The 24,225-nt window shown below is 42.1% G+C and overlaps 1 protein-coding gene across 4 annotated transcripts in view; it reads right to left on the bottom strand.

Moving 5' to 3' along the window:
- fam184ab (family with sequence similarity 184 member Ab) overlaps positions 1–23,976 on the bottom strand; it is a 133,511-nt gene extending 109,535 nt beyond the window's left edge. For 3 of the 4 annotated variants that reach the window (XM_019268760.2, XM_019268762.2, XM_019268761.2), the window contains exon 1: positions 23,134–23,976. In XM_019268760.2, coding sequence (XP_019124305.1) covers positions 23,134–23,376 — 243 coding nt within the window. In that variant the 5' untranslated portion in view covers positions 23,377–23,976. The remainder of the gene's footprint in view (positions 1–23,133) is intronic. The other variant, XM_027284112.1, reaches the window with a different exon arrangement.
- Between the last annotated feature and the right edge of the window lie 249 nt (positions 23,977–24,225).

Genomic DNA, 24,225 nt, shown 5'->3' with positions numbered 1-24,225 from the left:
TGTGTGTGTGTGTGTGTGTGTGTGTGTGTGTGTGTGTGTGTTTGAGGTTTGATGAGATCAGACAGACAGAGCTGACCAACTGCCCCAGAGAACAGATTCTGCTGAAAACAACCCACATGGGAGCGTGTGGATCCAGATCATCTTCCGACCGGTCTGTGCCGCTCTCTCAATTTGTTTTTTTCTTGTGGGACTCGAGCCATGGCAGGGAAGAAAAATCTGTGTGTGTGGGCACATTTTATTCACCAGGGCAAGATGCAATATTTGCAAAACACTGATTATGAGCAACAGTGGCAGAACCGCAAATATGCTCCTACATTTTGTTGGCGGTGCATGGCATTAAAATACGAAGAATGCAAGGTTTCAGATAGCTGGAGGGCAAGTGCTGCATCCCCTCCAGCGAGTACAAGTGCATCTGTAATGTTGTATTAACACTGAGGCCACGCAGAAAGCCTCAGCCGAAGACCTGTTTATTTAAATAAGGATACTTGGATGAAAAATTCATGTTTTGCAAAGACATTATAAACAGAGATTTGTTGTTGTTTTAAAACTTAATTTAAAAAACTGGAACGATTAAAGGAACCGATAAAGAACTGCATCAACAAGCAGAAGAGTTTCTGAGAGGAAATCATTATCAGGGTTTGATCCAGACTGGACCTTTTTTATGCTTTACCACCTTAAAACTTACATTTCTCAACTAAATGACCTTTATTTTCTTAGTTACCCAAACTACAAAAGTACAGTTTGGTGTTCTCTGGTAAACTTGCATTTCTCGTGGCTGGAGATGTTTATTTAAGAAAGTTAGTCAGGGGAAACAGAAGCCTGACTGAAGTAACAAAATAATTAATAATTAATTAAAAAAAATATATACTAAACAAAATACTACATCTTTAATGAAATAATTAGAATGCTACGTAGTCACGTTCATGCACATAGCATGTGCCAACATCTATTTAAAGAGCTAAAATGTGACGGCAAGATAGTAAGCTGAATTTAAAAAACTGATTCACAAACTCTGCAATCATAAAATGGAAAATACTAGAAGAGAAGTGTTTGTATTAGGAATCACCTTTCCTCTGGGTGTTGAACTGGTTCCATTCAGGATTTAACAATAAATAATCTGAAATAAACCTGCCTCCTGTATAAAACTGTCTGAAGCTTTTTGGAGAACTTCATATTTTCTGTAAAAAGTTTGAGAAACACTGTCCACTGACCTCTATGATTGAATTTTCTGGATGGATTGAATCAGTACTGAGCAGCGCTGGTCGAACACATTGTCCTGTGGTGTGAGTTATTTCAAACAGACTTTTGACGTCCGATCAATCAATCAAAGCTGGACATGGACAGCTCTTTTCAATAAGAGATGAGCATCAGGAAAGCAGCAGCAGCTTATTCCAGCTCTGGGTGTGTGTTGTGGCAGCTGGAGAGTTGTTGCAGGCGTTTTTTGTTTTATTTATTTATATTTTTTTTCATGGCATTAGAAGTCAGATAGTGTCTGTACCCTCGAGCAGCTCCTCGTGAAGTGTGGAGAAAGTTTTTAGCGAGCCTCGGCAGGGCCGGGCAGGAAGAAAGCGAAAGTCTGCAACGTTTCACTTTGTCTTTAAAACTTCTGTGGCTGAAAGTTTCTACAGGTGCTTATTGAGGGTTGAAGTATATTTAGAAGCGAGTGGGTGGACTGTAATTACACGCTGAATAGACAGGTGAGGAGGGAGGGGAGGGTTAAACGAGAGTAAAAAAGACACAAGCGCAAACACACTGATTGGCAGGGCTTATCGCAAAACGGGTTGCCATGGTAACTAGATACAGCTGCTTCTATAAAAAGGGAAAGAGGTTGGAAAAGGTGATGGAGGAGAGAGACAGAGAGGGGTGTAGGAATGAACCAACGACAGATAAGTGGCTGAGCATATTTCCAGTTCAAACCCAGTAATTTCGACCTCGGCTGGTGACGCATGTACTAAAAGCAGTGACTGAGTTAACGGGAAGGAGGCGGGCAGGTTGGCAGTCAGGTACCGTCTAACTAAGCTGGGGGGGCTCGCTGTGGAGAGACGATGATTGAGCTAATCGGAGTGATTATGACAATTAAGGCTCCCGCTGGTTAAAAATAATCGTACGGCTAACTTCCGCCTGTCTTGGCTGGAGCAGCCGTCAGCCAGAAATGATACCTAAAGGTAAAAGAATAAACTACATATTCATATTCATGTCTCTGCTGCTGTCGTAAATGATGATGCATTAAGTCTGCATAAATATAAATACACCTCATTTGCATGGGGGTTTTTGTTCCCTCGCGTCTACGCTGTTAAAACGAGATAAGGTCCGTTTGCGGAGCCTCCAGCCCACCCACCCCCCACTTTGATCCGTTAATGGACATGAACACATCAACACACTCCTGATTATCTATGTTCAGCTGAAGCAGCATTTGTGCTTTCCTGCAGACTGCGAGTACGTCAGGCTGAGGAAATCTAAGACGTGCTGTTCACTGATGGACAAAAAAAAAGACATCACGGTGAAGAAAATCAGGTTTCCTGTAACCTTTCTAACCTTTATGTGATGTTATCTTTACTGTATTCTGATAAAATATGTTTGTATCTGTAGAAAAAATGAGATAATCCCACTGACTGTTGGTGAAATCTGTCTTTTTCTTGCAGGTCATTGGTTCTCTGCTACTTACAGACAGCATGCCTCTGTTGTTGTTGCTGAGACGGGAGGAGGCAACAACAACAGCAGCGAACAAAGAGAGAATGGCTGCCACTGTCATCACACACACACCTATTTACTGTTTCTTTCGGAGTTTGATGGCTTAGCTTTCGTCACCTTGTTGCCATGTGAGGCCATGGTAACCACATGAAGAAAAACAATGCAGGAGTCAAGTGTACCTGAGTCCTCTGAATGACATACCTCTCTTGGTCTTGTAACAACGTTAGACTCAAAGATTGATCGTCCAGTCTGGGCCAATAAACTGATGATGTTAGCCAGCTAACTTGATAAATATAAACTCACCATTTCCTCCATTTTTAAGCCACAACCTGCTCGCTTTAGCTCCGTGATGAGATTAGAGCAGATGGACAGTAACGACCTGTGGTTTACGGTGCAGCTTGTTAGCAGGATTTGATGAAGCTGGTAGTCTCTAAACTACAGAACAGAGATGTCACCGGACAATAGACACACTTTAATATCTCGACACTACTACAGTTACCTTGAGGCTTTCCGATGGCTAAGGCCAATAAATGCCAATAAAATAACTGAAAACGAAGCGACAGCTCTAAACTCGGATACAAAACATCAGATTTCATCACAGTCGGAGGAGGTGAAAGTGTTTGTCCTGCTCATAGTTCACTTAGAAAATCCCGGCGCACCGTGGAGTCTCTGCTGCCAGGCAGCTGCCAGCGCTGTCAGCCAAAGAGTCAATCACAGTGGATGGCAGTGGAGGAGGTTTGTACCGCCGCTTGGTTTAAAAATCGCTTTAATTCAATTCAAATTTTATTTATATATAGCGCTGAATCATAACAAAAGTTATCTCATGACACTTTCCATACAGAACAGGTCTAGGCCGTACTCTTCGTAATATTATTCACAGAGAGCCAAGAGCGTCGGAGGGCACGCCACTCTGTTTCTATCTGTATCTATTCTGCTTCCACCACGAGTCGTTTTGTGGTTTGTGGGTGTTTTGAGACTCCTGCATGGATCTGTGAGCAGTGACGCAGCTAAAAAACAAAAGGTGAAGGGATTCGACTGACAAGATGCGAGTCAGCTCGGTGTTTGTTTGGATGACGACTGATTAACCATCCAGTTTTTAGGGGCAGCACTAAATAATGCTTAAATCATGATTAAAATAACGAGTTCTCAAATCAGCCATCTATTACAGTAATAGACATTAACCAAAACCTTCAGGAAAACATCTCAGCTTCTACTAAATTACAGATGTTAGCCAGCTAGACAGCTGGACTCGACATGAAGCGGTAAGCAGAGTGATGTTTCAGATATGGAGTAGCCAACAGCAAATGTGCATTACTCCCCCCAACGCTTTGCATTGCAGGTAGCGCTATGAGCTCGTGTCAGCGTCTACCTTTCAGTGAACACGGCAGGACGGAACACAAACTCAGAAACCGGCTGTGGCCAGCCTTGAAAGGGATACAGTAGGGTGGTTTTCCTGTTGGGTTTGGCTCCTGGCATCCCGGGGCTGAGCCAGTTCAGTCAGCTACACGGCTCACAGAGCTAATGACTGTTAACGATGCGCTACTTAGCAATCTTTCCATTAGGAAAGTCTGTAAATCAACTCAGTCTAACTCGGTGTATTCCCTGTTGGTCTCTGGTCCCTGTTGAACCCGAGCTGAGCAGCTGAAGGGGAAAAAAAAAATGCAAAAAAGGCAAATATATTGTGTATAAAATCTGATCCGGCTTCAACAAAATCAGTGAATAAAGTTATAAAGTTGTGCTCAGAATCACTCAGGCAACGTCAGAAGACAGAAAGCGTTTCATTGGATGTAAAATTAGTAGTGCAGCATGAGTCATCAACTTTTTATCGTTTAACATACCTAAATATACCTCTGAAATGACTTTCATGTCATTATTAAGCCAGATGCTGAAGTGTAGGTGACATATAGCATTAGATAGATGTGATGAAAACACTCCCTGGGGATCCATCTTCTTTATTTACCACCACAGCGATGGCTGCCCCACTTGTGAACTGTTGGACTGAATGCAGTTTCTCGTATATTTACACGCAACGAGTTAAATTTAACACAGTGCTCCGGGATAAAGCTCATTATGTAAACGGTGCAAACAAAAGAACAATGCAGAGCGTATGTGAAAGCACGTATAGTGACATGTAGTGGTGATAGACGTGTTTCATTGTCTTGTTGTGCGTCTGTTGTTGCTGCTGCTGCTGTTCAGAATCAGGTCAGATGAGTCACCAGCAGCACAGGCCCACAGCTCCAATCTCCTGCTCTCTAATCCACTCTGAGCCTGATGTGATAATGTGATCTCATTCAGCTCGCTTCTTCTGTTTGACGGCTGATGTCGCACGGTTTTTGTGTGTGTGTGTTTGTCTGCCCGCATGGTCGTTTGTTTGAATTAAGGTTTGACTGTTGCAGGTTGTCATCGCTGCTGGATCGAAGCTGTGACTGTGACCTTGACCAAAAAAATGAAGAACAGCCTCTGGAGAAGAATGTTTTGAAGTCTGTTATGATCTGGTCTTCTCACTCTTCTCTCAGTTTTGTTCATGTTTCCACATTGAGTGAGTGAGTCTGGCCACCCTTCAATTTAAATTGGATTCCAGCAGTCCTGGATCTGGTTAGTCCAATCACACAGTTTATTAATATGAGATGGGTTTTATATGGTGATTGATAGAGGAGCCAGTCCAGAGTTGATACTTCATATCTGACTGCACTGGTTTAACTATAATATGAGAAAGTTTGTGCCTGGCACTGCCGCATGTTGCTCAGTGTTTCACATTTCGTTGCTCTGATTGGATGTCAACATAAACCAGCGATCTACCTATCTATCTACAAATACAACCACACATGTGGAGAGATGGTGGAGCCACACAGACCTTGGGGGTTCTGTACCAGCCAGAAGGTGAACTGGCTTCTCCACCTGTCCCACCTCCTTCATCGTTGTATCTCCCCTGCCAGGTAAGGCACCTATCAGCCACCAAAGCTTACTCAAACATGATTGGTTAATGGCTGGACTACAAACAGAAACCAGAATGCTTCCAATACTAAAATATCTTGCCTATAGAGTCTCCATTCATATGCAGATATCTGTTAATAGACTACACAACCCGTGATCACAGAGCAATACTTTAAAATTCCTGCAACTATGGCAACTATGGTTAGAAAAAGATTGTGATTAAATCAAATCAAATCAAATATGGTTACAGATGAGGAAACTAAGGCACTTGCTCAAGGTTAGAGGAGAACTGGTTAGAGAACAGACGAACAGGATACAAACTATGACCTTCCACATCGACCGAAAGTACATCGACCACCCACAACCTTTACGCCTCCCTCCGTAAAGGGCGCGCCTCTTCCTGCGCCGGCTAAGCAACAAGCAGCATAAGACATCATTCCTCGACATGCCGTGCTGCTTTTTAGACGCCAGTTTCACACCCACAGTGCTTCAAAACGCGATGATATGATCTCATTCTGAAGCTGAGTCCTCACACTCTGTAGCTCTTCACCTCCTACCATGCACAGTAATATTTAAATTTTAGATGAACAATAGCATTGTCTGCTGCTGGCATCACACCCAGTGACTCTCCGTTAATGACTCTTTGTTGCTGCTTTTCTATCTTTCTTCCTCTTTGTGTGTGTGTGTGTGTGTGTGTGTGTGTGTGTGTGTGTGTGTGTGTGTGTGTGTTCAGGTGGCGGTCGGCTTGTCCAGTCGACCGTCTCTCTCCAGCTGTCTCCCTCACTGTATGTGCTAACCCTGACTGACACTGACCCAGCCTAGAGGCTAAACACAGCATAGCAGTTTCAGATGCACCCAGCACTGCAACACACACACACACACACACACAGAAAGACAGACACACAATGGTCGGTTGTGGCGACGACAGTTTGATCTAACCTGACCTCGGCCTCAGATTCCTGGTTTTTATGTGTTTCTGTGTGTGGGTAAGTGTCCACAGCTGTTGAACGATGAGGCCTATACTCCCTCACCTGCTTCCCAGTCAGTCACCTGTGAAATAAAGGATGACTGGAGGATGACAAACACACACACACACACACACACATATATACATGCACACTGACGTCTGGGTTTTTTACATTTTACTCATGCCTCGGCATATCTTGTCTGTATCCTGTCTTAATCTTTCCTCCCAGTCCACCCCGGGCTCCCTAATGTCTCCCTCTTGTCTTAAAAGTTGTCAGTTTGTGTTTGCAGGGTGTGAACTTTTACCGCCGTGCTGTGAATCTTTTCCTTGCACACAACGCACAGCTACAAATAGTGCTGTATGCAGGACAGGTCCAGTACGAGCCCTTTTACTGCAAGTCAGAATAAAATAATCACATCGTACCAGTGTTGGAGCGTTTAGGAGTTTTTTTTCTGCAACAGAAAATTGTATAAAATGAATAAAACATTGGGTATTGACGGCTTCGTTACAGAAACAAAAGACTATTGGTTCAGGCCTTTTTAGAATACAGATTTGGGACTCTTTAGTTCTGTTTAAATAAAGTCATGCAAATGTATTTCAGTCTTTAATTTGGAAGATATAGCTCAAAGCTATTGTCAGAATTTGTGATGATAATCATGTGAAATGAAAAATGTATATCAGTAGTATTATCAAATTGTATGCTGCTGTTTCGGTGACATGATTCATTTTTTAAAGAAGCCAATCAGAGATGAAGATTTAAGTGTTTGTATATGATCATAAAACAATACTACAGTGGAAAACGTACTGGTCCTTGTGAGGTTCCGGAGCACTTCAAGGTTTCTCGCCTTGTTCTGGCCCACTTGTTAACTTCACCTGTCTTAATTAGATATGCTTATATACGATACACATTTGTCAGGCTTCTCTTTAAATCTCTGAGTGTATAAAAGATTTTTGATTATTGCATTAATGTAATGAAATCAAAACAAATCTGTCCTTACTCACCATTTATCAATGGTTTACATCAGCATACGTAATGAAAGCAGAGATCAGGTCTCGAGTCTCTGATGGTCAGTGGTGGATGGTTGCTTAGCACACTGCACAGCTTCGTACAGTATATCTAAGGAATTCAGAGCATGCATCATCCTCACTGCTTTATCTATTAGCAGACAGCTTCTGCATTGAATAGCTGCTGGTATATGATCACTTTGAACAGGCTATCGCAATGCAGTATGAAATGAAAGTGCAATCTTCTAAAACTGTATTTTGCCTCGTTACATGAAAATACAGCGACAGGAACGACCAAGTAGATTTCATCAGAAAACTCTGTTAACATTAAACATGTGAAAATAACTGTAACCTATGATTAAATAACAGCTTTACTGTTTATTTAAACTAGATCTCCGACTGCTGACTGTTTATAATCGACTGTAAATGAACACACGCTTCTCGCCTCTCACGCCCAGTGTGACGGTAACTTAATAAGCCTTTAACGTTACATAAACCCGTCACCTGCCTGCAGACGAAGTTAATAATTAACACGGCCTTTCTCTCAGTTTAACGTTAGCCAGCAGATGGTGGCAGTGGAACGTGGATGATTAAGTTACACCACCCGTTTTACAGTCACGGCAGACAAACACTTAAAACATTTAGCGAACGCCAATCTTATCTAACGTTAGACAGCCAGGTGACTCTTCTGTCCGCTGTGTTTTTAGGTGTCTGATAAAGTTTGATGTCGTCGTCCGGCGTCCTTTATTATTTTCATACTGCAGACGTTCTTTTTTTTGGGCCTGGTGTCGAGTTATTACAGCCAAAAGGTTATGACAAATGTTGCTGCAGCTTACAGTCATCTGTGGCTGCGTGTACACGCATGATAATAAGGGAGGGGATGACATTCAGCTCTTCAGACTTTGTTAATGCAACAAAGGGAAAAATAGAGATTGCTCACGACTCCCAAATCTCTGAGTCTGAGATGAGTCTCAGTTCTTATGACTCACTGTGTTTGCGACTTCGGATACATTCAGACAGGATGAGGCGATGCTGTGGAGCATCGCAGGGTTGTGTGACGGTGTGTAGGGGCTGCTGGGGGTGTGTATATTTGTGCTGAACATGACCACTGTGAAACTATTTATTTCATTCACTGTCTCTGTCACTGAACCAAAGCTAGCTTTTTTTTTTTCTTTGTCCCTCAAACCAAATTAAACTTCTTCATGTCAATATTTTGTAGTTAAATCGTGAGCCACTCATATTTAGAAGCTGGTAGAGCGGTCTGATTAGCGTGACGTTGGGCTGCATTTTTTCAAAAGTTGGATCCGCCGCTCGTCGCTGCGTGTTTGGCGGACACCGCCACCGCCAATACACTCTACCCCCAGTCAAATGAATGGAAAAACCTGCGTTTGGATGTACCCTGAATATAGTATCACGTGTTCCTTGGTCTGTTTTAGAGTTTAGACTGTGTCCCTGTGTCATGTCGCTTCTTGTTATGTCGGTGGGTTATATTAAACAAACACATAAAGCACAGAGTACACACCTATCATTGACCACAGAGAGGAAGCAGAAGCCAGAATGAACCGGCTCGGTCGTCGATCTCTCCCATACTGTGCTGGCTGATTTACGGCCTCCTGCTTGTCCTTTGCCAGCACCAGGTGAGGCGCTGGAGCATGAAAATCATTTATGGTGTGATCGCTTTCTGTTGAGTCATGCTGTAGATCACAGGCGCGGGGCCTGGAGGTCATTCTCTACGACTCGACTCGTCTCCATTTTTAAAAAAAACACGACTCTGGTCGGGGTCTAAATGGAGATCGTCGCAGAACGGACTGTTACAAGTGTGCGTGGCGCGAAATGTGATGTATGAATGGGGCAGTCATTATGGAGAAAGTGTTAAGAATAGCTCAGCACAGGGTCCCTGTGGGAAAAGCTGAGCTCGCTCCCTCGCTCTTTTCCTCTCTGTTTTGCTCACACACTCAGTCACAGCACACTGAATTCCATTAGCGGTGGCATCAGTGTCTATAGCACTTGTAGCCTGCAGCCTCTCAGTTACGTGGGCGCGAACGTACGTCTGTGTGATCTCATCGCTTGTTGGGTTTTCGACGCATTGGGAACGAGTGAACCCAGAGCACCAAAACCTCAGAGAAAACTGGTCCACTTCGCACTTTCCCTAATCCACACTCAATAATCCCTACGCTCGTCACTTGGCATGTGTGTGTGCACGTTGGTTTAATGGGGTGATAAAAACAGACAAGGCCAGGATGTCATAGCTCACCTGCAGAGCTGTCATACAAACAAGTACACAGATGAAAAAGTGACGCAGAGCTGGAGGAAAAGAAGCAGCACTGTGCTGGTCCAACATTCTGCTGAAATGGTAATAAGCTGCGAATCCACAGCGGACTGACCGAAGAAAATCCCAGCTCAGTGTTACTGTTTTGAAATTCTGTGTGGTTTCAGTGTCATGGTAGATGCAGGCTGAGTGGCTACTATGCTAAAACTTTTCCTGTCGGCTTGGTATCAAGATTTAGTAACCCCGCAAAAATCCACCAGGCGCGGATGCGCGGTCACCACAACAATAAGCGGCCGATCTAGTCAATGTTTCAAATCCTACCAGCTCCACCGCGGTCCGGTTCAGAAGCGTCCTAGAAGCGGGCCTCCACTTCTAGGACTGTTATGGCCATCGTGTTGTAGTGTCCGTCCCACTATGAAAATGCAGGTGTGCTGTTGCCGGTTCCCATTTGCCCCCAACTGGAGGAGGCGGGGTCACCATCGGCACACGTCCGTGAGTGTGCCGGGATTGGCGCGGCATCCTTCCCGCGCCGCCAATGAGAGGGCCCAGTAATCAGCATTACGGGCATTTAAACCGGAGCCGCCAGAGAATCCAGACAGCTTGTTTTGTGTGGTGTGAGCTCGCCTCGTCTGATCGTACCTGAAATTTGTTTGGAAACTGTGGAGGTTGGTGAGTATTTCTGGGAGTGGGCAGGGTTTAGTTCAGTTATAAATTTACTGATTACACATGAGAATATTTTTGTTAGACTCATTAGTACAGGGGCGCTGTTTTTGATGTGTTTTGTTATTAAGTATTAGATTTAGATAGTGAGGTTTTTCTTTCTCTGATATAGGCTCTGTTTAGAGTTCTCTTTTTGTTACATTTGTTTGTTCTTTTAAACAGCACTCGTGCGCCCTTTGTTCCCTTTTGGCCTCACCTCCTTTTGTTAAAACAACTTGAACTGTTCATTTAATTAAACCCCTTTGGTTATTACCCATTATTTCTTCATACCCTTATATCTGGTCATAACAAGGACGCTTCCACGTCAATTTACACAGAGCACCTCCAGCTGGCAGAGCATGGCAAAGACATGCCCGTTGGGGTTTCGGGCTTAGAGCTGCAAAGAGTGACAGACTGACCACAGCTCAGTGCAGCAGGATAAGTGGGCTGGTAGTCGAGCTTTTGACAGTGATACAAGGTTAGCAAGAAATGGTGTAAACTCCTGTGAGTGAGGTGTCGTGGTCACCATATATTTGACTCGTCTCCCATTAAAAAAGCGAGGTCTGCCAACGTCTCATTAGAGGTCGTTAACGCTCTTCTTTTCGTGCCATGGAGTAAATTAGTCCCAAACGGTTGAATCTATGTCAGTGTCGGCCTTGCGAGGTTCAGGGTGATTTAAAACAGTAGGTGGTGTGGTGGGCAGATCAATTTGGTAAGAATGTCAATATTAACACCAGCATTGATGTGTTTAATCACAGGGCACTCATAATTTAGCGTTTAAGTGTGTCGGACCTCTTGCGTCAATAAAATGTCAGAAAAATGAAAGTCTTTAAAAAATATTTACCGCAGCTAATCCTCACAATTGAGAGGCTGGACATTGTTTATTTGGGAGCATTTTTGCCTGAAAATGGAGTGAATTATTAATCAGTCAATCATTTCAGCTTCCAAGGACTGAAAATGTGGTTATTCACGTCACATTTTTCTGAAGAAACCTTTAGTTTTTACTAAAACGCTGACAGATTACAGTGAATTTCATTTAAATCATTTATTTTGCAGGTTTATTTTGTATTTTTGGATGGTAGTAGTATTCTACAGTTCTCCACCCAGGAGTTGGTGCATGAAAGTACAGATTTTTTGGCTTCTTTCTTGGTGATGATGAAAATTCGTTCTCTACCAGTAACAATACAAATCAAATATGTCTACTGGAGTCCCGCTGATATCTTATATACCCCCCTCGTCTTTCAACATACTCTTCTACTACTCCCCTCTGTCTGTTCTTGACACCCCCGACAAAGCGTGATGTGTGTAATACTCAAATTCAATTTTCAGTTTGAAGCTTGCCGTGAGTGTTCTGCATCATAACCGCTACCAGCAGCTGTGTGACGCCGATAGTTTGCTTTTGGATTTCCCATTATTGATCATTCATTACTGTTGAATCTGAGAGCTGTGTGAAGGTGTTTAACTTTCATTTCCCAGGATCAGTTTCTGATTACAAGCAGAGCAAAAACGGACCTCTCTTTTCTAAAATACAAGATTTTGTGTGCAACCTTCAAACTGAGCACGACTTCAGAAAGTTTGGGTTGCGTCACGGATGCTATTAAACCTCTGTTGAAGATAAATTCCTTAAAACTTGGGACAAATACAACAAATGAGTTTTGGATTTTATATTAGAGGGTTCAGGTAAAAAGAAACAGACATTATCTATGTCAAGTATAACAGTTTAATCTATGTATGTATTTGTATTTGTGTACATCTGTCAGGGTTATTTTATTTTCCTTTTTTCAGCAATTTAATGTAATTTTAGACAATCTTGCACTCCCAAAAATTGTTATGTAGACACATATATAAGATATAGATAGAAATAAGAAGGATTTAATGAAATATTGAATGAAATTAAATGAAATTACTTGATAAACCCACTGCTTGGAGAGCTACAAAATTCTACATTATGATCTGAATTATTCTAAATGCTAATTAATGTCTTAATTTTAACAAACAGCATCTGTCACAGATTAATGTGTGAGCATAAAGAACCAGCTACAGAATCAAACAAACACCATGACACAGCAGCCAATTATGAAACTCATCCAGTGACTCAGTTTTTTGTTGGTTAGAGACAGCGGCACACATACTGCCAGTTACTACTGGTTCCTGGCGTCTTTATCATCCCGGGCTAGCGGCGCTTCTTTAGTAACGTTTCCTCAGGATGCTGTGACATTTTTTAGTAATGTCCTCTGCACAAATGTAGAGGAAAACCTCGCTGTGGTTCCCCTCACATCAGAATAATCAATGGATGGCACAGCTGGCTGCAGCTGCATGCCTGATTGGGGCTGTAGTCAGCAGTGTGTCCTGTTTGAGTGTTTTGAAAACACAGCAGCAGTGAAGCAGCAGATTTTTCCACCCTGTGTGATTGTGCTTTTGGTTTGTCAGCGCCTCTGGGCTGAGCGAGGTCTCCATATCAACAGACAGAATTTAATTTGGACAAATAGGGTGAACGTACAGCTCCCTGGTGGATGAAGCTGGGATGCTTCTCGCTACATTTTGATTAGGCTGATTAGTCAGGTGGACTTTAACATGAACGTCTCGCCTGGGGTTGTTCAATTATAGATGGAATGGACTAAAACCTGAAAGTTGGAAGCACGTTTTTTTAAAGTTGTGAGCTGTTACGGCAGCTCTATTGGCACTAGAGCGATTCAAATCAGGCCTAACATGTCGATTTGCTGCTTTACTGACGGCCTCTGATGCTGCGACGTTCACTTTAAAGAGGGACGAAGAATAAAAATGTATTAAGAGGAATCATCTAACTTACTGAAAGGCGCAACGAGGCAAAGAAAAGCAAGGTAGGCATTTGTGGAGAATGAGCAGTATTGATTGGACATAAACCACCACTCAAGAGAATGGATGGGTTTAAAAAGGAGGAATGCTGAGTCATGGCGCTGTCGAGCAGTCAGCCACTCAGGGTAAAGACAGGTCACAGGGCTGGGTGGATAAATAGATATTTAGGGTAATACCCCCCGATGAGTTCTAACTACGAGCTTTTGAAGATTTGGTCAATGTTTCCCAGCATCCCCTCTGATGGAGTCAGCTCAGGGTCAGAGATTTCCCATGGTGCTTTGTGATTTCAAACAGCATGAGATGTTGACTTTCTTAGATTATGTACGATGGAAATGTTTTTTATAGCTTTATTCTTACTTTAATCTTGAAATATATATATTTGGCACAAACCTCTGACCGCTACTGACACATAGTGTGATTGATGTATTGCTAAAAACTGTTGTGTCTCCATGGCAACAAGACAAAATGGAGGGGGATATGTGCTGTTTCTTAGCCCATCAGAATATATTAGATTTACACTAAACGTCCTTTACCAATATTTTAATTTAACACTGAATCTGACATATATATTTATATTTTTAGCCTAAATAAACCAAATAAACCAAATAATCAGCAAACAAACAACAGACTAGATCACAAAATAAAAAGAGAAGGAGTTAAAAATGATCAATGATAGTGTTTCTGAAAACATTTCAATCTGTTTTAAGATGAAAACGAAACATTTTTAAATAAACTAAATGATGATAAGGAACGGATATTCACTGATTGGAAGGTTACTGTTTGCTCTTATAATGCCTGTGCGTCCCCTCAGGGATCGGCTTCATCTTATCTTAATGGGAAGACAGACTGAGGGCTGGGTGAAGTCACAGTGAGCCCCGCTGTTGTTTGGATGTCCTTTAGCTCGAGGGAAGGACGGACAGATAAACATGGAGAGAGGGCGAGAGGCAGAGCGGAGTGAAACAGGCCTGCCAATTCCTGAAAGAGCCGAGGCGGGCTTCAGTAAAAAGAAAAAAGAAGAAAGAAAAGGGCCAGAAAAAGGCTGAAAGCACAGAAAGAAAGGAAATATAGTCACAGATGACTCATTTGATTAAAATATAAAGATAATTATAGGTTGATGAGGATATGATTAGAAATTATTTAAGGCCATCACACAGCTTCTTTAAATTAGTGTCATGAAAGTGTCACAATATGCAGATGATTCATTTTTCTACATGTGTCATCCAACTGCTTTCTCCCTGCTGAGCGATGATGAAGCCAATCACTGACAAGTGTCGCCTTGTGGTTGGTTAGTTTGGCACAGAGACCTGCTAAGATGAAGCTTTATTTATCCCTAACCCATGCATCTATTAATATACATCAAAGACATAAAGTGTGTACAGTAATGAAGGCTGTACATAAATGTAATTAGAGTCCTGTCTGCAGTGCAAAGCAGAGGTCTTAAACGGGTGAATTATATTCAGTCCAACTGATAGAGGCCCTTTATATTGCTGCCAGTCTCTGTCAACATGTCTTATGAATCACTTCATAATCTCATCAACATTACAAGAAAACTATTGGGTTCAGATGAATGTTATTTTGAGGGTCTCATCCGGTTGATTTGGTTCTGACAGCCTGTCTTAATCTAAAAGTGGGTTTAGTTAAAGAGAGAAACTTGAATTTAGAAGATGTACAAAATGTGAAATAAAGGGAAATATGTGTAGAGAAGAATATCTCCTTTCTTTATTTATTAAAACATAGCAAATTTTAGCCTCCCAGCAGACACCTGCATTGAAAAATTGGCGAACTCTGGTTGTTGGGACGGTGGCCAGTTGGAAAATGTTAGCCTATCACCTAATTCTACTACTACATACTTTCCAGTTATTCATTCCTATTACACAACGTATTACTACTTCCAATGTTGTTGTGTAAAAAAGTAAAGATTACACTGCCTATCCAATACATAGTATATGGCTGTTTCTACAATCTAAATAATTACAGGATATGATATTTATCTATTTCGGATTGGATATATTTGAGAGGTCAACAGTTAAACATTTCTTAACAGTTGGAAGTGTTGAATTAATTCAGTAAACCCTGCTGAGTGAAACTTAATGACAGTGTTTCACCTTGCTCAGCAGATGCCTCGTGTGGAAGTCGCTGCCTGCGGCTACGGTTCTTCCTCTGAGTTTTAAAAACACACTGAACGATACTCTTGATAATGGTGAAATAAAAAAGAGTGGTAACTACTAATGTTGGGTGCTGTTTGTCCGTCTCACCGATCAGCAAAAAGAAAAACAGAACCCAGTGAGTAAAGACAGGTCCCTGGTGGCCATGTAGACTCACACGGCTGCCAAGAAAAGAAGAAAGTCGAAGCAGACTTTTAGCCTCCGAAATCTTGATGCTTCCTTTCTCCTGACAATGTCTGCCAAAAATCTTCTTTTTCTAGTTAAAGGTGTAGGCGTGTGTCCACCTGGGAGGTCTAGACTTTGCAGTGGCTTTCAGTCAAAATCAGGTTTTGAAGTCTGATTCAGATATTTACCCAGATGTGTCATTTAAGGTATTTTTAAGTATTTATGAATCAATATGGGACCATTTTATGCAAAAGACCACACTTAACTGTTAAGTGTATAGTGTGTTAGGGCAAATCCAGGCGGGTTTCTCTGAAATAAACAAGAATTTTGGAAGGCAGAAAAGATTAGTCTGAAGTAAAACTAAACAAGCAAACAGGGGAGAAAGCTGGCCCACAGTTGTCATTAATGATGGATCGTATCTGGATTTTTCAGCCAGCTAAATGCACCCACGTGCAAATTTATGCAACTTCTTTTGTTTTTCCACATTAGGGCTGTTATGTTGGCTTGTTTTTCTTTTGCTCTCCTGATTTTATTCGTTTTCAGAACGCAGAACAGTGTTCTAAGACAGAATATGGTTTTATCTCATGTGTTGTATGACAACATGAAGGAGTCAATGCTTAGAAGTCGCTATGACATCTGTAAGACTGCAAGTTACTAAATGCATTATATTAAAAAAGGTCCAGTGTGTCAGATGAATGGGGCTAATATATTAATATAACATTCAGAACTATGATTTTGTTAGGGATGTTCCTGATGAATTTTGCCATCAACAATCAATTAAAATTTAAAGTCTACTGAGACTACAGAGGCCCAGAATGGACAAACCAAACACTGGCTCTAGATAAGGCCTTTCGGGTGTTTTGTGGCCACCATAGTTTTACCTGCATGCTAAGGAAGGAGAGGGTCAGGTGAATGCAGCACAACCAGCAACTACAGTGGTGGATGCCAACAGGACTGAAGAAAATATGGCAGCAAGACATTAATTTTATCCCCAAATATACTGCAAGGATTGGTAATAAAATCACATTTTCAACAATCCACTGTTTCCCTTCCAACTCTGATGACATGTTGTGGGTCTACAAACGTCTGCACAGCTGCTGTTGCCCACGAGCCGCTGCCTTTCAATATGGCCACCAGAAGGACTGTTACATCACCTGAAAGCCCTCACGGTTAAACAATCCTGTGCAGAGTGAGGCTTGTTGCGATCTGTGGCGAGGCGATGATGTGTTACGTCGCGCTGGCCCATTAGAGGTGAAGGAAATGCTCTCGGAGCGAGACATGTTTTGTTTCTCGACAGATTTGTTTCCCTTGTTCTGTGCTGTACGGCCAGCAGCACAGAGAGCAGGAACGTTAAAAAGATTTCTCTTTGTCTGGTCTCATATAAACCTGCTTTTTTTTTTTTTTTTTTATGTCTGCCTAATGACCGGATGGGTTTTTTACAGTTCTCAATAATATTAGCACTTATATGTTTGACTAAACTCAAAAGGAGGAGCGTATAAAAAGACAATCCGCTGCGAGTATCCCACATATTGTGATGCAATAAACATAATTTCACGGCCTAAAACATTCAAAAACCTTACATTAACATGAGCCATTCAGTGGATCAGTCAGGCAGGTCTCATTCCAGCTTTCACAGTCTGTTGAGTACCAACACAACACACTCTGCTGTGCTGGTATATGAAGAAGCCCTCAGGTCAGACATCTCATAACAGCAATAATAAAAACACACTGGCTGTGTCTACAGACAGACCTCCGTCATATTGGAGGTGGAATCCACGGAATATTTGTGCGGCGTAAACACGCGTATAAACAGCCAATCGTGCATCGGCGTTGCTCTGTGCGTCGCCTGTTGCCGCGACACAATTGGCTGCAGCGTCAGCCAATGGGAAATAAAACGGGGCCAGACAGAGGAGTACTAGAAATGGGGCTTCTGGCAAGGTCAAACATTAAGAGTGACTCATCAAATCATCCTCCATACACACCTCGCAAACCTATGAGCCGCTGTGAATGTGTGTGTGTGTGTGTGTGTGTGTGTGTGTGGAAGTCAACAGGCATGTCAGCAGTACTTTATTTGTACTGGATAGTGCTTCAGGACAATATATCCCTCTCTATCTCTTGTGTGTGTGTTTTAGTGTGAGTGTGTGTGTGTGTGTGTGTGAGTGTGTGGGCGTATCTTAATGAAATCTGACAGAGAATTGTGACAATCAGTGAAGGAGCATCCTGCAGAGGTTAATAAGATGTACTCCACACAGCGGCAGCATCAGCAGGCCGCCATGCACACACACACAGACACACACCATCTCTCCTGTGTTTTCATTCTACCTAAATTTATATTTAGAGATTACAAAGGGTGCTTTCAGCTGCTGTGAGGGGCAATCATTCCAGTTTGTCACCTCAGGAAAACACTCCAGGGAATGAAAAATAAAAAAAAATAAAAAACGGTGACATGGCTCCTACCTCGCGCTTCCTGTTTTTTCTGCTATGAATACCGGGTTATAATGACATGTCACTCTGCTCGTTCTGTCGTCGCTCTTACATCTTTTTACGCCGCTGACACACTTAGAAAGTTCTGCGCAGGTAAACAAAATCAGTCATTTGCTTTACACGGGAAGAGGCATGTCGATAGCTGATTTATAAACTGCGTCTCTGGAGCATCCATGAAGTTTCTGTTCAATTAAGACGAGATTATAAAAGTATGATAGTAGCAACAGCAATCTGTATTATTAAGGTCAATTTGGACTTAATTTGCACTTTTATTCATTGTCTACACCCTTCTAAAAAGGTCAAGTCTGGGGCGACTGGACTTGTTTGTAGATCTGTGAAGACATTTAACCTATTTTGAGAAAAGACGACCTGGATGAGAACGTTTTTAACTTTTATTTTAAGTTTAATTTAAATTCAGATTTATCTCATAGGTTCATTTTAATAAACGTTTACTCTGTCAATTTTTATTTTATTGTATGTTTACATGCTGCTACAGGATGCTATCTAATAATAGTAGGACAATTCAACATTTGTTTTTGCATTCTGATATTCACCATTTTATTTTGAAAATCTACTTATTTTAGTGACATTTTTCCAAAATAAAAGCTCTTTAACATTGGCACAGACTGCAGCTTTGCTTGTGAAGGAGCAGCATCGCACTTTAAAATCCCCTCTTGGATCAGCTGTACTCTATTCCCAAGTCTGGAGTCATGTTGCTCGGACCATCTGCTCTCTAACCCTGCCCGGACTACACACACACACACACTTCACAACCACCCCTGGATTATGGCATCAACACGCACACACACGCACACACACACACACGCGCACTGACACGCATGCATTTTTGGCTTTCATGTTCCTGCCAAGTGGTGACAGCGTGCTTGTTTGTGCGTTTTCCGCCAGATCGGCCACTGCTAAAGACGCTCACGTTTCTGGTGGTAAACATCTCTATTTCTTACATTCATATTCATTACATCTGTCAATATATTTCACACATTTTTATCCACTAGCATCTCTTCTTTCCTACAGCAGCTTGTGTGAATTTTTTTTATCTTTTTTACAGGCGTCGAGGAGCAGCGCTGACAGCTCTGAGATGATGGATGCATCTGCCATGCATCCATCAACATGAATAACAAATGACTCTGAACAAAAGCACCGATACTGATGATGATAATGGTTAGACTGGAATATTACTTCACCCATTATCATAGAAAAACACAGAGTGCTCTTATTACCACAGTTTGGATCAGTCTGCACTATAATACAGAGCGTGCAGCTGAGTCGACACACTCCTGTGTACGTCACTGGATTCCAGCGGACGAATCGAATCACACCTGTGATTTTCAGTAAATCTCTGTGTAGTGGACTGTATCTGTGCACCCACATGTTGGTATGGCTCTGTCTTTTAAACGTCTGAATAGTTGTGGATATGTTTACGTGCTCGACGGCGCTGCAGCACTGACTCAAACACTGTACAAACACTACAGTATTTCACTGCCTCTGTCTCTTTCAATCCAGAAATACACAGAGCGTTCAGGGATCTTTTTCTGATTCACTTTGACAGTAAAGACACACACACAGGAACACACACACACACACACCCGAGGCTAGGCAATACATTTGTTATAAGGCTTTTCTCCTGACGATACAAAATGACACGCTGCCCTCTCTGTTTCCACGACACTCTGATAATAACCACAAACCTCAGTCCCGATTCACTGAGGCTTAAATAAAAAAAAACCACTCGGCCCACTTCTTACATGCAACTGCCCTGAATTATAATTTATATAAAACTTGTTGCCATAGCAGCAAAAACCCCTACATTGCCTTCTTTTTTGACAGAGGCTCTACAATAAAAAAAAAAAAAGCCATCAGAGAGTATAACTTATGAAATTCGGCTTTCCAAAAAAAAAAAAAATCATGACAGCTAAATCCTCACCGAGCCCAGGCGAACACAAAAGGTCGGAAAGCAGCTTTGTGGGATTAAAAATTACCGCAAGGAGTCTTAAATAACAAGTCTGAACCATGAATAATGAAATTCAATGTCACAGGAGTGTAGACTGATTCACGGACTGTGCGTGATGTCCCTGGGAGAGAGTGTAGAGGCGATGTTTGTGTCACTGCTGCACACTGTGCACATCAGAAATCAGGACGTTCAGACAACAATAGGACGGTCAAAGTGCCCCGAAATATGTCAAGAAATCCATCGCTCCTCCGCCGAGTCGTCCTCAGACACAACAATAAAGCCACAAAAAGTCCCCGAAATCATCCGGCCTGCAACGAGTCAGCGAGCCGCTCGGCAGAGAGCTTTCAAAGGGTTTCTATTTATTCCTGAACGCGGCTCCAGACTCCGCTGGAGATCAGCGGTCAGCAGTGAGCAGATGGCCTATTCCCCACGCTTTGCTTGTGGCCTGATACGACAAGGCGCGGGAGATACGAGGGCTCAGATGTGACCCCTGTGGGAGTCATGTGACTTCACATGTGAAGATATTGTTTTAGCTGGTAGTTCTCCTCAGAGTTTACCTGGTGATGTTTCATCTGGGGAATAACTGGATGAAATATTCATTGTTATTCCAAATAAAGCTGAGAAAATGTGTTGCCTGAAATTCTTATTTCCCCATTCATTTGTTGCACAACAGGTTCTCGGCACTAAATGAGCACTAAACAAAAAACGTCCATAAAATTCAAACTTGTGTGAAATTTCAGCTCGCTAACCTCTAAACTACTCGTCCAACCCATTTTGCAGCCACATGCCAGTGGCCTCAATAAACCGTCCCTGAACTGAGATATCACACAAAGCAGCTTCATCACGATGCGTTCAATGTTCAGATTTGATGTTAACAAAAGCATCAGTGTCCAAATATAGTAAGAAAGTACAGACCATACCTCAAAGAAATGAATCGTGCATTCATGATGCATGTTCTCTGTCGTCTTGGGAACATCTCTGAACGTATAGAGAGTCTCTTCACTCTTCACTACGTTATCACAGTGAGTGAGGCAGCTCACGTAACACATAAACATGCTTTTTTGCTCATTTATTTGGAACATTTGCGAGTAAAAATACATCTACTCATCTCGATTAAAACAAACCTTATATCATATGAAGAAGGTAAAGTAAAGAAATGTTGTTTAGATTGAACCCAGTGTTAACAAACCAAACCTTACAGGGTTTGTCTATATTCTGGACCTCTGGAAAATAAATCTGCCAACGTGACACAACTTGGATTTTTATGTAAAGTCAAAGAGGCTTTTATTCCTTCACTCCTGCCACTCAAACCTCTATGAAACCTGCTCGTAAAGAGTGTTAAACTTCTGATGTTAGACTATATAATTATTCCCCTGTGATGGCATCTGAGCACCAATAGAAACCTCTAGAAACTTCTAGATTATAGTCAGCTAAATGATGTGTATGATATGTGTAGTTTCTTTGGAATTTATGGTTCATGTGTATCCTGGAGAAATGTTATTTTAAAGTGCCCATACTGCACTAAACCTTAGCACACGCCAAGCCCAAGGCTGCTGAATTATGATTTTCCCTTCCTGCACTTCCTCAGCACAAAGAGAAATACTGAGAGCACAAATCTTACGTTAGCGGAGAATCCTTTAGAGGTGTCAACACATCTCCAAAAAGCCACCTGGAAACATGTGTGAGGCACCGGCACACCTTCGGCTTAATGATAACGACACGACTGGAGCCACAAACATGCTTTTGGACCCTGCAGTGAATGTTGTGGAGAGGTTGACACTCAGAAGTTTGGAACCCTGTCATGTTGGCAAAGTGAGAGATGAAAGCAGTGCTCCTCCTCGGGGGCAAAAAAAAAAGCATTTGAAATGCCCTTGAAAGCCCACAGGTACGGCTGGTGTAGACGGATAACATCCTCAGTCAGTACGGGCCAAAGCAAATAAAACGTCTAACTGAGCTAATTCTTATTAATAAGCTCATAAATCTGGATAAACAAGACATATTATTGCGTAAAACCAAAGATTGCATGCTGTATGAATAAATATTTAAGTGCAATGAGCATCAAAAAGGCACAGACATTTAAATTCAGCACACGTATGCTCTGGCATAACAGTGAGAATTGCTCAGAATGGAATAAAATAATCTGAATAAGCAAATAAGTACGGGGTAAAGGGGATTGTACGACTCTAACAGGATATTTCTCATTTTCAAGTGCAGCTTGTCATCACAGGGGATCAAAGTTTGGAGGAAGTGCCCTTATTTAGCTGCGTAATTATTTATAAAGGTCCCCTAGAATTACATTAACATTGGGCAGGTTAAATTAAATGCCAGCATAGACCGTCTGTGTGTGTGTTTCAGTGTGTGATTAACGACTGATCTGATTATTGTCCCGGCTAATGAGACAATATTGATGGATGCAGCATCCCGAACAGACACAGAGAGAGGACTGCTCACCAAACTCCATTAAAGATCTCATAGTTTTTAGGGTTTTTTTGCAGTTTCACCACAATTCGTGCTTTTATTTTGAATTTTTAAGACGTCTGGGGATAAAACAGCAGCTGCTTTTGAATTCGGCATACAATTCAAACACAAAGCAGCGTTGTTTTTTGAATTAAAATCCAACTTTTATCATTAGTTCACCTCTGGGTTTGCTACACAGGAGCAAGGTGGCTGCAGTGTGCAATGAGAGGCGACTATAAACTTGATCTTTAACGAGGTGATTTATCTATGATTTATGTGTTATATCAATGCCGAACGTGCTGAAATATACTTAAAATTCAGGTAAAAAAAAATGTTTTTGTTATGCCTTTTAAACATATTCAGCAATATGAGATTCATTACTAAATCGGTGAATTTCCTAAGGGAGTTTGGTGCTGATTTTTTCACACCACAGCAGGGAGGTAACAGGGTCTAACCCAAGAGGTTGATACAGTGATGAACAGGCCTCTCTTACCTTTGTTAGCTGTGCTATTTTCTTGCTCATCTTCAGGTGCAGGTCTTGGGTATATTCCATGGCGATGCCGGACTGAAAGGACATGCCGACGCCGCCGATGCTGCTGCCGCCGCCGCCGATGCTGCTGCTGCTGCTGCTGCTGCTGCCGCCGCTGGTGGTGGTGGTGGTAGTAGCGGAGGATGAACTAAATTTCCCCTGACCGGCAGGGCAGTAATACTGCTGCCAACCTGACCCAGTCGCCATCTTCACAGCTTTAAACACAGATATGAAGCGAGATGAAGAAGAACTGGACGGTTTGTTTTGTTTTTTGTTTTTTGTAAGAGGCGGGAAAAAAGAACCGGGACGGTTGGTTTTTTAACGGCTACAACCGGATAAAAATTAAGCCTTTTTATCCCTTAAACTGTTAAAATTTGATTTCATTTTGCATTTTACGGTGATAAATATTGTTTTTTTAAAACGTTAGCTTTATATCATCGTTCAAAAAAAATAAAAAAAATCCGTTTTCAGTGCTCTCCGAGGTCCTCTGTCTTTGCTGTCACCTGGTCGCCGTGATGCGGTGCTTCTTTTCGGCTTGGCTTCACTCCCCTTTCCTCCCTCCCCTTTTCTCTTCGGTCCGGTCACCTTGATCAACCGAAATTTCTCAGCGGGAGCCGTTAAGAGTGATTCCTCCGGGCTACATTGACGGAGAGAGAGTGTGTTGAGATTTGAAGGTGTGTGTGTGAGAGTGAGAGAGTGAGAGCGGTTGGTTGCTGCTCCGGTGTTGCCATGGATCACCTCAACAGTTTATGCTGCATTCACGTAGGATGGGAGCAGCGCTGCGTTCAAGGGCCGTCGGAAATATCATAATGAGGATAAACGCGCATGAATGATCCCAGGAATAGTGATGGGAAGTTCGGTTCTTTTTGGAGAGCCGGTTCTTTTGGCTCTTCTGCATAACTATAAGGAGCCGGCTCTTTCGGCTCCCAAACGGCTCCTCACATTTTATTAATTGGTTTTTATTAATTAATTGTTATTATTATTTTATATTTTTAAATGTAATTTTATTTTATTTCTGACATTGTAAAGCACTTTGGTCAGTGCATGCGGTGTAAA

The sequence above is a fragment of the Larimichthys crocea genome, chromosome XI, assembly GCF_000972845.2.
Source record: "Larimichthys crocea isolate SSNF chromosome XI, L_crocea_2.0, whole genome shotgun sequence".
NCBI classification, from domain to species: domain Eukaryota; kingdom Metazoa; phylum Chordata; class Actinopteri; family Sciaenidae; genus Larimichthys; species Larimichthys crocea.
The sequence above is the reverse complement of the archived record's forward strand: the minus strand, read 5'-3'. Positions and strand labels throughout refer to the sequence as shown.